The sequence below is a fragment of the Homalodisca vitripennis genome, chromosome 1, assembly GCF_021130785.1.
Source record: "Homalodisca vitripennis isolate AUS2020 chromosome 1, UT_GWSS_2.1, whole genome shotgun sequence".
Taxonomy (NCBI): Eukaryota; Metazoa; Arthropoda; class Insecta; order Hemiptera; family Cicadellidae; genus Homalodisca; species Homalodisca vitripennis.
Genome location: NC_060207.1, coordinates 23919406 through 23933787, shown reverse-complemented (window position 1 = coordinate 23933787; position 14382 = coordinate 23919406). Strand labels below are relative to the sequence as shown.

General features: G+C 39.3%; 1 protein-coding gene across 6 annotated transcripts in view; it reads left to right on the top strand.

The window, feature by feature from the left end:
- LOC124358265 (proton-coupled amino acid transporter-like protein CG1139) overlaps positions 1–14382 on the top strand; it is an 80145-nt gene that overhangs the window by 55095 nt on the left and 10668 nt on the right. For all 6 annotated transcript variants that reach the window (XM_046810562.1, XM_046810589.1, XM_046810568.1 and 3 more), the window contains exons 5-6: positions 1137–1258; positions 3965–4049. In XM_046810562.1, coding sequence (XP_046666518.1) covers positions 1137–1258; positions 3965–4049 — 207 coding nt within the window. The remainder of the gene's footprint in view (positions 1–1136; positions 1259–3964; positions 4050–14382) is intronic.

Genomic DNA, 14382 nt, shown 5'->3' with positions numbered 1-14382 from the left:
AAAATTTTAAAATGTTTAAAAAGTTCTATGCAACTATGATATTTATTGACTCCTGCCAATATTCTCACAACTTTTTTTTGGATGATGAATACTTCATTTGCATAAGGAGAAGAGCCCCAAACAATCAAACCATAATTTAAGTGATAGTGAAAAAGTCCGAAACAAGATTGTATAAGAGCTTTCTCCTCAAGTTCACCACATAAACGTTTAATTGCAAACACACTTTACTTTAAATACTTTAAACATAGTAAAAAATACATTTTTACCACAAACCTATATGTCGTGTGATACATTATTTATTTCAGGAAAATGTGCAGATAATTACATTAATATTATAAAAACATTATGCATAAACCATAAAAAATGATAACACAATTTCTTTTTGAAGAGTAGTGGGACTGCCCCTGGTAAAGTTTGATAATATTATAAATATTAGAATCTGAGATAGCCAATTCATTCTTCATTTCATCTAGTTTCAGAAAATATATAATGGTATCCAGGTTCGCTCGAAGAAAAATGATATACTCGTACATTGTAAAAACCACAAATAGTACACGAAAGACTACGTTTGTTACTATGATTAGGATTATTTACAAAAAATATAATTCTTAAACTAAATGTTTCAAAATATACCAAAATTTAGAAAATTATATGCACTTGAAAACAATAAATTATAACTAATTTCTAAATTTCTTATCTTTGAAAAGTGGTGGATCGAACCTAAATTTGTTACTAATTGTACGATTTTCAAAAATAAAAAATATATAATTTTGTACACTAAATATTTAAAAAATATACCAAAATTTAGCATTTTATATCCTAAAACAAAACTATAACAAGCTATAAGCCAACATAATAAACCATACCATGCTATTAACCAATAATAATATTATACCATTATGTAAATATATCACTAATTTCAAAATGGCTAAATGAATTACTGCTGCCAAAACAGCAAAATAAAACTCACCATTGCAATCAACAATTCTTTCTGATTGAAATGGTATATAAATAGTGATGGTAGTGTTGTTTATGTACTATATAAACTGTCAGAAAACGTCCATGTCAGATTGATATTGTAATGTTGATTGCCATTTCTAGGGTTAAAGAATTATGTATTATTTATTTTGTTATAGGTTCGTAGTCAGTACGAGATGTGTAAACGGTTAAAAGTTCCGATTCTCAGCTATCCAGAATCTATGAAAGTCGCCCTGCAACATGGACCTGCCGCCTTCAGACCTTTTGCCAACATTTCAGCGTATGTACCTCTAAAATTTCTTTAAAGTACTGTAACAAAATTTGTTTATAAATGAAGTACTCAAGAGCATAACCAACAGTGCAACACAGCAGATTGACATTGTTGGTTACATGTAGCTCTTGCACTTGTTTCACCCTATTCCTTTTACTGCTTTGCTGTTTACATGTCAATCAACTGAAATCCTTCCATATGCCAGGTCTGTAGTTCCTTTTAGGAAACGATAGATTGAATATAGTTGTGTTGGTACTCTAAAATGGAATAAATCATTATTTATGTATGGTTTCCTTAGATAATACGTGTTACCTTAAAACAATAACACAATTCTTCAACTTCAAAATAAGTGCCACAACCTTCTAAAATGATGGACTTTTTATTTAAGTTAGAGATAACGCAGATTCTGTCTGTGACTGTTGCACTTTTTATCCAAACCATTGACCTTGTTCTGTAACAAATCTCCCCCTCAAGCTCCTCCTCAAGAACGTAGCCAGGAAAAGATTTTGGGGGGTGTCAAGACAATTGATATTTTCCCATAGTGGATAGAAAGTAAGGCAAGTGCAGTCAACCACTCATTCCCCATCTTGTTCCTTAAAAAGTTCTTGACCTGTTTCAATGTTGAGAAGAATCTTTCAGCAGTACATGTCAGTGATACTGAATTATAATAATCGTTTGCTAAAAAAGTTATTGAAAAAGTAGAAAGTTTGAGGGGGTCCTCTCGGACCCCCTTGAAGACTACGTACTTGCCCCCTCATTCTTTGCCAGTGGCCCATGAGGACAGGCCGAATAAGGCTTAAAAGAGGATCAGTGTCTTCTTTTTATAAAAAAACTACAAATATTATTGGCAAAATGGTTGTGGTGGGGGAGGATAATATCTCTATATACTCCATTTACATTGGATCTTCACATTTTACCCAATAATTGTTTTTTACACTGTATCCATTGATTTTTGGTGACTGAACTCCAAAAAATATCTGTAGGATAGTATGGGGAAAAAGTGGTCTATGTAAGGTATTGGTTAAAATGTTTTAATTTTACAAAATATAAAGTTTTTGTAATACTCAGTATTTTAAATTATTCATCTCACAGCTGAAAAGCGGTGACTGATTTCAAGTGAAATTCCAGCCTGAAATGCCAGTAACAAGCCATGATTCCAGTTACTGAATTTTGTTGAATTGTGGAGCAGGAGCAATTGGTTTGATATCTAATAACGTTGATTATATAACTCTACAATAGCTGTTTGTTTTATAACTAGGAAATGAGTGGGCTGTTGTGAAATGGCCCTAAATACAATTCCATAAGAACAATGTTAAATTTCACACTTTTACGCTTTAATTTTTTGTCATGTAATTATGGGAGGTTCTCATTTTAAAGATATAATTAATACACATACAAACTATTTTTAGTTCATCTTGTGAAGTGTTTACCTTTTAAAATAATCATGAAATATAGAAAAAATTGAGTTTTGTAAGTAACCACAAAAGTTATTGAAGAAACTAATACTATTATTTTTTATAATTTGTGTTAACTGAGAAATGTTGTTTACAGCAATACCCTTTTTGGTTAGTTTTCAGAAATATCTGAGTACATCCTTTTTCTGTTCAGTAACACTATCTGGACATGTAGCTTGTTGTTGGATACTAAATTCACAAATCCATAATAACTTGAAGATCTTTTAAGGTTGTGCAGTGCTTTCTGTTTGATAATTTTGTTTGATGTTTTAACTAAACTTCTTTTTGTCAACAGCACTGATTTTATGAATGTAAAACCTTTCATTATACTAGTTATTTGTGTAGCTAATACTGTATAATCAAAGATATAACTAAAAATTGTTATGTATTACATAATAGTTCAAGTAATTCACCTCATCCTTTTAATGGTTTTGAACTTCAACATAAATTTAATACAAAGCAAATATTATAAATATAAATTTATTTAAAAACATCCACTTTATAATTATAAGGATTTTTCAACAAGGGCTCATCTTCTAATTAATTGTACTTTTTATTTATTTTGCTATTCATGCAACAAAGCTTTGCACCACTTAACTTGAAATTTCACATAAACAAATATCTGTTGAGTTTTCCATGCAGTTTCAGCCTAGGATAATTGGCACTGTTATGATTAGTGACATTAAAATATCATTTAAAATACCATTCGTTTGGCGTACCCAAACAATATAATTTGATGAAAAAATATATTTTGAATCAAATGTCTATTAAAAGGAAACCCACATATTAAAATTTAGTATTAAATACTTGTGATTTTCATTATTTTTTAAAATAATCACAATGTTGCAGCTAATTATATTTCCGTGCATTTTTGTCAAAATAATCCGTGTATTCCCAGGGGCAGAATTAACATTAATTTTGAGGAGGGTCTACTGGGGATCTGGAATACCTCCTATAGAATATAGGACACAGGAGCCTTAAGAAAATTTAAAAATACACATCTTAATTAAGAAAACAAATTTTTATCTATTTTAGAGTGTAAAATTTCCTGTTTTAACTGAAACTAAAAAAATATATTTTTGTAAAAATATTTAGGATGGGTTCGTGCCCCTGGTGACAACCCCCAAAATCCGCCACTGTGTATCTTGACACAATGCTTCATGATTATACGCTCTAACAATTACAATGGTATAAACATCATACATGTATGATAAAAAATAAGATATGGACAACTGTATGAACAGTTTTTTTCTGTTTGCAGTCCTGTAGTTGACTTCTTCCTGATCCTGTACCAGCTTGGTATTTGCTGTGTGTACATAATGTTTGTAGCTGAAAACATCAAAGAGGTAAGTGATGAGTTAATGTTAATCATCTTCTGTAAAAACTATGCCAAATAAACAATGTTTAGTAACAATAGCTTTAATACCGCTAATTGTAGACAGATTGGTATTCAGAGTGTGTTGTTATTCCAATAAGATCTACAGCATTGAAAATAAATGTTAATGATTACTAATTCCAATATAAAATAACTCTTTTATCTTCCATTGGAGGTACTTTTAAGAGTGGTGTAGCCACGATTTAGGAAGGAGATTTATATGTATGCAACATGGAATAAGCCTGTCACAAGTTTGTTTTGGTGAGTTTTATCAATTAAAATTTGTTGGCAGAGATTTGATTACTATATAACATAAGAAGAGAGCAGCTATAAAGCACCAGAATAGCTCATGCTGGTGGATTTTAGAATGAAGTAATGCCCATTGGGCGAACGATGGCACCCTCTTGAAGTAGTTGCAGAGATGCGTTCCCGAGAGGGTTTCCAATGCCTGGACCAGTAGGTTTTTAGTTGGTGAGAGTCCCACACACCAGGGCGAACACCTGTCCCTGACGGTGCATAATGCATTTTCCTATCGTAAAAAAAAAAAACTATATAACATGGATTAAATTTTCTCTTTGATTACAACTTGGTTTTCCCATATGAGTCCTCATGGAGAGAACGTTGCAGCCCCCATAATCCCCCATTTGCTGCATTACTGTTGCCCGAAAACTCAGAAAGTAAGCCAAAAATAACAGGCTTACTAAGGGATTTACAGAGTCTCTCAGAGTTCTGGTGGAACTATTATATTTAGAAAACTAATATATTGACTACATATACTCAATGTTTTAGTATATAAATTATAAAATAAGCTTCATGAATATTGATTGTTAATTCTTTTTATATATTTATTTTTTTATGTATATTGTATTGCAACAACAAATTTTAAAAAATCAAACCATTTCAACCAATTATTAAAAAATTAAACATAAACCTAAAAATATTTTGTAGAACATCTACATTTTATATACAAATACACAAAATACCAATGTAAATATATTATAATCTATTGGTTTATTATTGAGCATCTAACATCTAAGTTTAGATGCAGCACACATGTAGCTATATGGCTATACATTTAACGTAGAGATATATCCCTGAGTACAAAGTTTAAGTCAAGTACTATTTACGTAACCTTGATAGTATTTCATTACTTCATTGATCTATGTATAATTTTCACATAAAATCTATGAACAATTGTTTTAGCTTTTTCACAGTTTTGATGTTATATTACGTTCATATCGATAGTGTAAAAATATGTTACTGATATTGATCGCTTCTCGGCCTTTTGGCTAAGATCAAATTGATCTTAGCCATAAGTTTGAGTCTCAGAGCGAGCGCTTGAGGCTTTTTGTTTGGATTTCCTGGGGGAGTGGTGGGACGGTGACGGGTCTTTTACACTACTAATCGTTGACTCAACGACCCTTTCTGAGAAAATAACAAATAAGACAGGGTCATTTAGTCTACAGGTCGTTGAGACAACGACCCCATTTTGATATTTAAGATTTTCTACATAGGTTCGTTGTGACAACGACCCAGTAAAATGAATGAAAAGGGTCAATTACTCAACTGGGTTCGTAGCAACAACGCCACTTTTTGCCAGTTTAGTTTAATATTTCAAAAGATGGGTCGTTGTCTCAACGACCCTAAATTATATTAAATGCTTATATTGAAAGAACCAGGTCTTTTACTCAACCATTCTTTGTGTCAACGGACCAAAATGGAGAAATGTATAAGCAATGTGAAGAAGGGTCGTAGCGACAACAACCCATTTTTAACTCAATGGATAAAATATAGTAAGAGGGTCGTTGAGACAACGACCTACTTTTAACTGTTCAGAGGTTCTTTTAGTCTACTAGGGTCTTTGTGTCAACTGCGTGCAGCCGGACATTGTGGCGAGATGTTACTGCGCACCAGTCGTACGGCGCTGAATGTTGCGCTCGTATTGATGTAGCGTACATTATTCTCTTGCCACTATAAATTTACAAATGTAATAATTTGTTTTGTATTCATTTAAAATTATATTAATATAAACCCCTTTTACCGGATACAGATATACTTTATAAGCAGTAATGATAAGACATTACCAAGTAAGAGTGATAAAAATGGAATGCAAATAAATATTAAAAATGGAAATTGTAACGATAAATAGCAATTCTAAATATCAAGAATATAGATCAAATTAATAATCTATATATATAAAAATGAATGTTTGTGTGTTTGTCCTTTATGGAATCGTGAACTATGTGGCCGATCATTATGAAAATTTGTATGTATATGTATTTTTCCGCTGAGAAGGTTTATATGCTACGCCCATTGATGTAACTCGCTACCAGACGGCGCTGCAAAAGATAAAAGTTTTCAAATCGCCTGCATATTATAAACTGCAATTGCAAGGCAGTTATGTATATTTAACTGCCAAATACTATTTGAAGGCGCTAAGTTATGATGTATTTGTCTTTAAAATAAGTTTCTGGTTGAACTTAAAGGTTGAGTGTTAGACCACTTTACAATAAAGGACATGTACACATACAATACACTTTTGATAGATTTTCATGATCGTGACATCAAGGCAAACTCTACATTGGCGATGGAAATATAATTTACTTGAACCAGAAATGTTCTTACATGGGCAAAGCTTACAAAAAGCGTGCGAAGCGCTTAGTGGAAGAAAATTTTAGTGGAAGAAAATAGTTGTGATGGATTGTCACAGCAAAATTCCTTGTCGACAGTCTAGATGTCAAGTCTGGACCTGAAATTCTCCGAGGCGGAACAACTCTGATGGACTGCCACAGCAAAATTCCTTGTCGGCGGTCTAGATGTCAAGCCTGGACCTGAAATTCTCCGGGGCGGAACAACTCTGATGGACTGCCACAGCAAAATTCCTTGTCGGCGGTCTAGATGTCAAGCCTGGACCTGAAATTCTCCGGGGCGGAACAACTCTGATGGACTGCCACAGCAAAATTCCTTGTCGGCGGTCTAGATTTCAAGCCTGGACCTGAAATTCTCCGGGGCGGAACAACTCTGATGGACTGCCACAGCAAAATTCCTTGTCGGCGGTCTAGATGTCAAGCCTGGACCTGAAATTCTCCGGGGCGGAACAACTCTGATGGACTGCCACAGCAAAATTCCTTGTCGGCGGTCTAGATTTCAAGCCTGGACCTGAAATTCTCCGAGGCGGAACAACTCTGATGGACTGCCACAGCAAAATTCCTTGTCGGCGGTCTAGATGTCAAGCCTGGACCTGAAATTCTCCGGGGCGGAAACAACTCTGATGGACTGCCACAGCAAAATTCCTTGTCGGCGGTCTAGATGTCAAGCCTGGACCTGAAATTCTCCGGGGCGGAACAACTCTGATGGACTGCCACAGCAAAATTCCTTGTCGGCGGTCTAGATTTCAAGCCTGGACCTGAAATTCTCCGGGGCGGAACAACTCTGATGGACTGCCACAGCAAAATTCCTTGTCGGCGGTCTAGATGTCAAGCCTGGACCTGAAATTCTCCGGGGCGGAACAACTCTGATGGACTGCCACAGCAAAATTCCTTGTCGGCGGTCTAGATTTCAAGCCTGGACCTGAAATTCTCCGAGGCGGAACAACTCTGATGGACTGCCACAGCAAAATTCCTTGTCGGCGGTCTAGGTGTCAAGCCTGGACCTGAAATTCTCCGAGGCGGAACAACCCTGATGGACTGCTACAACAAAATTCCTTGTCGACAGTCTAGATGTCAAGTCTGGACTTGAAATTCTCCGAGGCGGAACAACTCTGATGGACTGCCACAGCAAAATTCCTTGTCGACAGTCTAGATGTCAAGTCTGGACCTGAAATTCTCCGAGGCGGAACAACTCTGATGGACTGCCACAGCAAAATTCCTTGTCGGCGGTCTAGATGTCAAGCCTGGACCTGAAATTCTCCGGGGCGGAACAACTCTGATGGACTGCCACAGCAAAATTCCTTGTCGGCGGTCTAGATTTCAAGCCTGGACCTGAAATTCTCCGAGGCGGAACAACTCTGATGGACTGCCACAGCAAAATTCCTTGTCGGCGGTCTAGATGTCAAGCCTGGACCTGAAATTCTCCGAGGCGGAACAACTCTGAAGGACTGCCACAGCAAAATTCCTTGTCGGCGGTCTAGATGACAAGCCTGGACCTGAAATTCTCCGAGGCAGAACAACTCTGATGGACTGCCACAGCAAAATTCCTTGTCGGCGGTCTAGATGTCAAGCCTGGACCTAAAATTCTCCGAGGCGGAACCACTCTGATGGATTTCCACTGCAAAATTCCTTGTCGACCACAATTTCTTATCAAAGATCTAGATGAGTAGCCTGGACATTAAAGATCTCAGTGGAAGAAATCAAATTTTACGGATTGCAACAACACAGTTCCCTGTCAACGGTCGAGACGGCAAGCCATGACCTGAAATTACTAGTTGAAGAAAATAATTCTTATAAATAGAAATACCGCCATTCCTTCTTATTGGCTTGAATGCCATTGTAGGATCTGACATTCTCTTGAATTTATGAATTGATCCAACTTACAGTAGTTACAAATTCTATAACAGCTTAGTAGTCTCAGGTACTGTCTGTACTTGGGGGGGTGGCGGAGGGTCAATTGTGAAATAAAGTTGTAAATGAATATGAAAATATTTCTTTTTATTTCAATGAACGATAAAAATCCTTAGTAATAGTTTAAAAAGATAACACACTATTGTGAATGAGCTGGTTTTAATGTTCAATAAAACTTACAAAACATTCTTATTCTGGCTGCATTTCACAAAGCTAAAATAGGCTGCATCTTATAATTTTGTCTTTTAGGAGACTTAAAAAACTCTATTGCACTTAAAGAAATACTGTAAAATATATAATCTCCTTTTCACCTATAACAAAATTATGCAGTGTTCAATAATATTTATCGTCACTGTGTTAAATAGAAGAAAATAAAAGAACCATTTTTCACTTTTATATTTCAGGGGATTTAATACCGTCTTCAGGAAGTTTTAAATTAAGTTAATACAAATCTATAAAACGTAAACAAGAATCATGAAATGATAAATTTAAACACAGTGCATAACATTTGATAAAGTCCAGCTGACGTAAAATTTTTCTTATTTAATCTTGTTCGAACAGTTGATTTTTAGAAAGGATGGAATAAAACTTTTAATTTTTTACAAATTTTTAATCTTTAACAATAATTTAAATTTATGTCTTTAAAAATTTGTATTAAATTTAGACCAAATGGGTTTTTTGTCTTCAACATGATTTAATGAGTTTGCTCTACGTGCTTTAGTTTTAATCTGTTGTAATTTTCATCAGGGAATGGTGGTAGTTGGTGTATTCCTTTTAATGTAAAACACTCTTGTTTATGTTCTAGACCATGTCTTGCTAATGGTTTTTCTTTATTTTTATGGAATATATCAAACCTATGCCCTGTCATACGGATTCATAAATGGTTAGATGTTTGGCCAATGTATTGTATGGAGCATTACTTGCAATTTATTTGGTATATTAGATTTTTAGAATTACAGTCATTGTTGTCAATTATAGGATGGCTTTATATGAAAAATATATATCAAAGGGAGATGTTGCGGCAAGCCAATCAACCTTTTCACCAAAACTACTTCCTTTTAATATTAGTATTTTTAAATAATTTGTTTAACTATTTTGCTACCAGGCAACTTATTTATAGAAAGGTGTGTCTCTGATGTTAAATTTCCAAAATATACATGTACGTATATTTTATATACGTAAACTCGAGACCGGTTGCAATAAAACTATTGCATTGTCTGCTAACGACACCATTTTGTGGAAGGAACCACCTCACCCGAGCCTTTACCTGAGACTACCTCACTGTTGTTTCTGTAGTTGTAGTTAGAATATTTAAGTTTCATTCCATTGATATTTGACCATAGATTAATTTAAACTGTTAAAACTATCCAATGCAAACAAACCTCTTTTAACAACTTATACATGTAATTAACAAATCGATTACATGGTATAGTTGATACGCTAAATATTCTACAGTTACACGATGGGATTAGCTACTGAGTGGTAAGAAAGTTTTGATATCAGATGATGTATATAGTGTCGACTACAGTAACTCACCTAGACTTATAAATGAACTCAATCAGATATAATACAAATAACATACGGGTAGTGGAGCGCACAGAATTCAAGTACGTATATGTTACAATATACCTAATATATTACGCTCAGCCGAAAAAATGAGTATACATGCGCCAAAATGGAGCTCCTTCTTGTCTATGTATAAATAAAGATTCATATAAAATTTAAAGCACACAAAAAAGACATTTTTAGAAATATCTTGCGGATGGATAGGGTACTTGTGTTACCATGCCACATCTAAAAATGTCATATGACTGTACACAGTTTGCTTACAAATTTATTTCTTCTGCGATTTTCCCGTCACTGTACGGTTAACCGCAATAGCAATTTAAAAGTGATCGCTATAAATCAGTAACCATATATAAGTCAATTCGTTTTCGATATATTGTGCGGTCATACAGACATACAGAAATTAAATCTTTCGTCCTTCTCAGATGAGTGGCTTCGGCACTGTCAATCGAATTCCTCATAGTGCATGTTTGGAGTTGTAGTTGTCAAAATTTAGTATTAGTGTTTTCATTTGTTTGCAATGTTTTCATTTTAACTTTAATTTGAACGTTGGGTACTGTTTGATTAACCATTTAATAATAATTAGAAACCTCAACCTGTTTCCGACAGAAGTAGAAATATGAATGACAGTTACATTATTTCAGTTTATGTACATGAGTGAAATATATTTTAATACATAAACAAGAAATGGGAATCATAACTAGAAATGTATGTCTTAAAAATATTTCTTATATTTTATAAATACAACTGTTACCAGACTTTAAATCTAGTTCAATAATATATACGTATAATAAACAAAATATTTAGATATAATACTTATACAAAGTATTTACCCTTATATCAGATGTTAGGACTAAACTCGGCACAGACGCAGCGCCTTCATGCCTACCGGGCTAGGAGTTGACTGATTGACCCTGTTTCGTTTGAAAGTGCTTGTTTGGGACGGAGGGGCGTTGAGACAACGATCAGTTGAGTAAACGCCCTAGAATGTCTTATTTGAGGTTAGATGCATTATAGGGTCTTTGAGTCAACGACCCCTTAATACATATATTTCAACTTATTCTGAAACTAGGTTGTTGATTCTACGAACCTTTTTCTACTTTTCAACTTTTAATTTATATTTGGGCCGTTGATACAAAGATCCGTAGTGTAAACGGCCCAATTTAATGAATTAGATAAAAAATATAGAAAAAGGGTCGTTGTGTCAACGAACCCACTTGTAGTTCTATTCTTATATTCGGTATATGGGTCGTTGTGACAAAGAACCATTGGATTGAACTTTTAGTGTTCTTAGTAAATCGGGTCGTTGTCACAACGCTTCGTAGAGTAAAAGACCCTCTGTTATTTGTTATTTTTTCAGAAAGGGTCGTTGAGTCAACGATTAGTAGTGTAAAAGACCCAACACTGATATTGCAAATATAAAAATAGGGTCGTTGAGACAACGATTCGTAGAGTAAAAGAGCTGCCCCCGGTGGGACGCACTCCTGGCAGCCTCGCCCTGCCTAACCAGGAGTCCCGGTGGGGCTGGCTAGGGGCACCAGCTTTCCCGAATAAAGCGTTGAGCTGTAGGAGACCTCCAGTGCGGTGCTGTTCAATGTGGTGGGCCGCTGACCCATCGTCTGCGGCACCGTGTGTCCTATGTAGGCCGGCTGCATGCCTAAACCTGTATTTTTTCGGATTTTTTGCCTTTTTCTCGACTTCTTTTTGCTCAATTTTGTTCCGGTTTTTTGCATTTTTCTCCCACTTCAACTCTCCTTCTTCGTCATTGCATGCCGGCTTGGCTACATGCCCCCATCTTTTTACTACGGGTCTTTTTCATGATTTTTTCCAATTTTTCTCTGCTTCTGCCCCATATTCTGCTTCCCCCCGTCTTCTGCTTCTTCCAACTTCAATTTCTACAACTGCCGGTCCTGCATGGAGGCTCCTCCTACCCTATACATTGCCCTGCCGGTCACCAAGCGGTTTCAATGCCCTGTTTGTCGTGAATCGGGTGTGTTGACAATCAGAAAGCGGGAGGGACTAAAACGGCACCTCACTCAAGACCATGGACCGGGATGGGAGCTCTCGTATGTGTGCTGCGATATTGAATTTAGTTGTCGTGAGTACAAGTACTCTCTCAAGAGAGCTAAGGCCCATTTTGAGGAGCAGCACCAGGGAACACCATTTGAGGTGGGGGATGAGGACGAGTTGGGGATCGCTTCAACATCCTTTGACGGCCTGCAGGACCTCATTTTGCGGGTCGCCACCCCTGCTCGTCCTACACAGGAGTCTCAGGCTTCACCTGCCCCCACATCCTCATCATCATCTTCCCCTGAGTCGCCGCCCACCCTCCAGCGGGCTGGATCAGCGGCGGCAAGAGCGCGGAATGCCCTGAGACGTCGCCGTCTGCCAGAGAATCGGGAATTGACCCCTCCCAGGGTCCCCTTAGACCACCCTCCACCTGCTGGACTACCTTCTCCGCCCTCTCCGCCGCCGCCTCTGCCTTCACCGGTAAATCCGCCCTTGGCACCGCCTCCACCTTCGCCGGAGCCTTCGCCCGGCCGCCCTCCTTTGCCGGACCCCCCACCATCTCCGGCAACGCCCTGCCACGGAGCCATGCCGCTTGGCCGTCACTCACCTGGAGCTCCAGACCCTCCACCTGATCCTCCGTCGCCTGGGTTACCTCCTGGCTCTCCTGCTGAGCTTCCTGACCGCCTCACAGCTTGGCAGCGTCAGTGGCTGCCCCGATTCATCCCGGGGACCCCATGGGACGAGTTCATCGTCGCTCTGGATGAGATGACGGCTTCACTCTCGACGGCACCGCAGCCCACAAATCCTCCTAGGCTTCCTCGTCGCCGTGCTGCTGCTGCACCGCGTGACAATCGCCGGGACGTCAGGGAGGCCGCCAGGCTCCAGCGCCTCTACCGACGGGCTCCTCGGAAGGCGATGAGGGAAGTTTTGGGTTCCTCATCGCCTTTTTGTTCCATCCCTGAGGAGACCATTAAGAGACACTTTGAGGCTTCTTATACCTTAAGAGACGGATGTGCCGGTGTCCCTCCGCCGAATTGCCTGGTCCCTCCCGCTCCGCACCCCCCTCCACTGCTTGACTCTGCACTACCTGAGGATATCTCCCTCCTGCTGAGGAGGGCCTCCAATACTGCCCCTGGCCCTGATGGGGTGCGGTACAACGTGTGGCGCCGTAGAGACCCGACAGGGCACGTGCTGGCGGCGGTCTTCAACCTCTGCATCACCGCCAGGCGCTTCCCGCCATCCTGGAAGTCTTCCTCTACGGTGCTGATTCACAAGAAGGACAGCCCTGGCGACATCAATAACTGGCGTCCCATCGCCCTCTCCAACACTGCGGGGAAGCTCCTCTGCAGTCTCCTGGCGGATCGTCTCTCCAGGTGGGCCTCCGAGAACAATCTCATCTCTGGGGCTCAGAAGGGGTTCACCCCAGCGGAGGGCTGCCTGGAGCACAACTTCATCCTCCAGGAACTCCTCGATGACGCAAGACGGCGTGGGAGTGAGCTCTGCGTGGCGTGGTTGGACCTCGCCAACGCCTTCGGCAGTGTCCCCCACTCCGCCCTCCTCGCCGCGCTCCGTTCTGCGGGGCTCTCACAAGACCAGCTGCGCTTCATCGAGGACTTATACCAGGGGAGCTCTACTTCCATCCGCCACTCCAGAGGATCGACTGACCCCATCACCTTTGGAGCTGGAGTTCGCCAGGGCTGCCCACTCTCCCCCATCCTCTTCAACCTGGTGATGGAGTACCTGATTCGGCCGCTCTCTGCACTGGAGGACCAGCATGGAGCAGTACTTCACGGCACCAGCGTCAGCGTCCTGGCCTACGCCGATGACCTCGCCCTTGTGGCGAGGTCGGAGGCGTCTCTCCAGGCTCTGCTAGACGCCGTAATTCCAGCTGCGACGTGGGTTGGACTACGCTTCAAGCCCACCAAGTGTGCCACGCTCCATGTTGCCCGGAGGACAACTAGACCTTCTGTCTTCCGGATCTACGGTGCGCCGCTTCGGGTCCTCGGCGAAGGGGAGTCCTACCAACACCTTGGAGTCCCCACTGGGATGAAGGTGGATCAAACCCCGGTCGCCACCATCGCCAGGTTGGAAGCCGAGACTGAGGCCGTCCTTCAGAGTGTGCTGGCACCTTGGCAGAAGTTGCACGCCTTGCGGACCTTCATCGTTCCG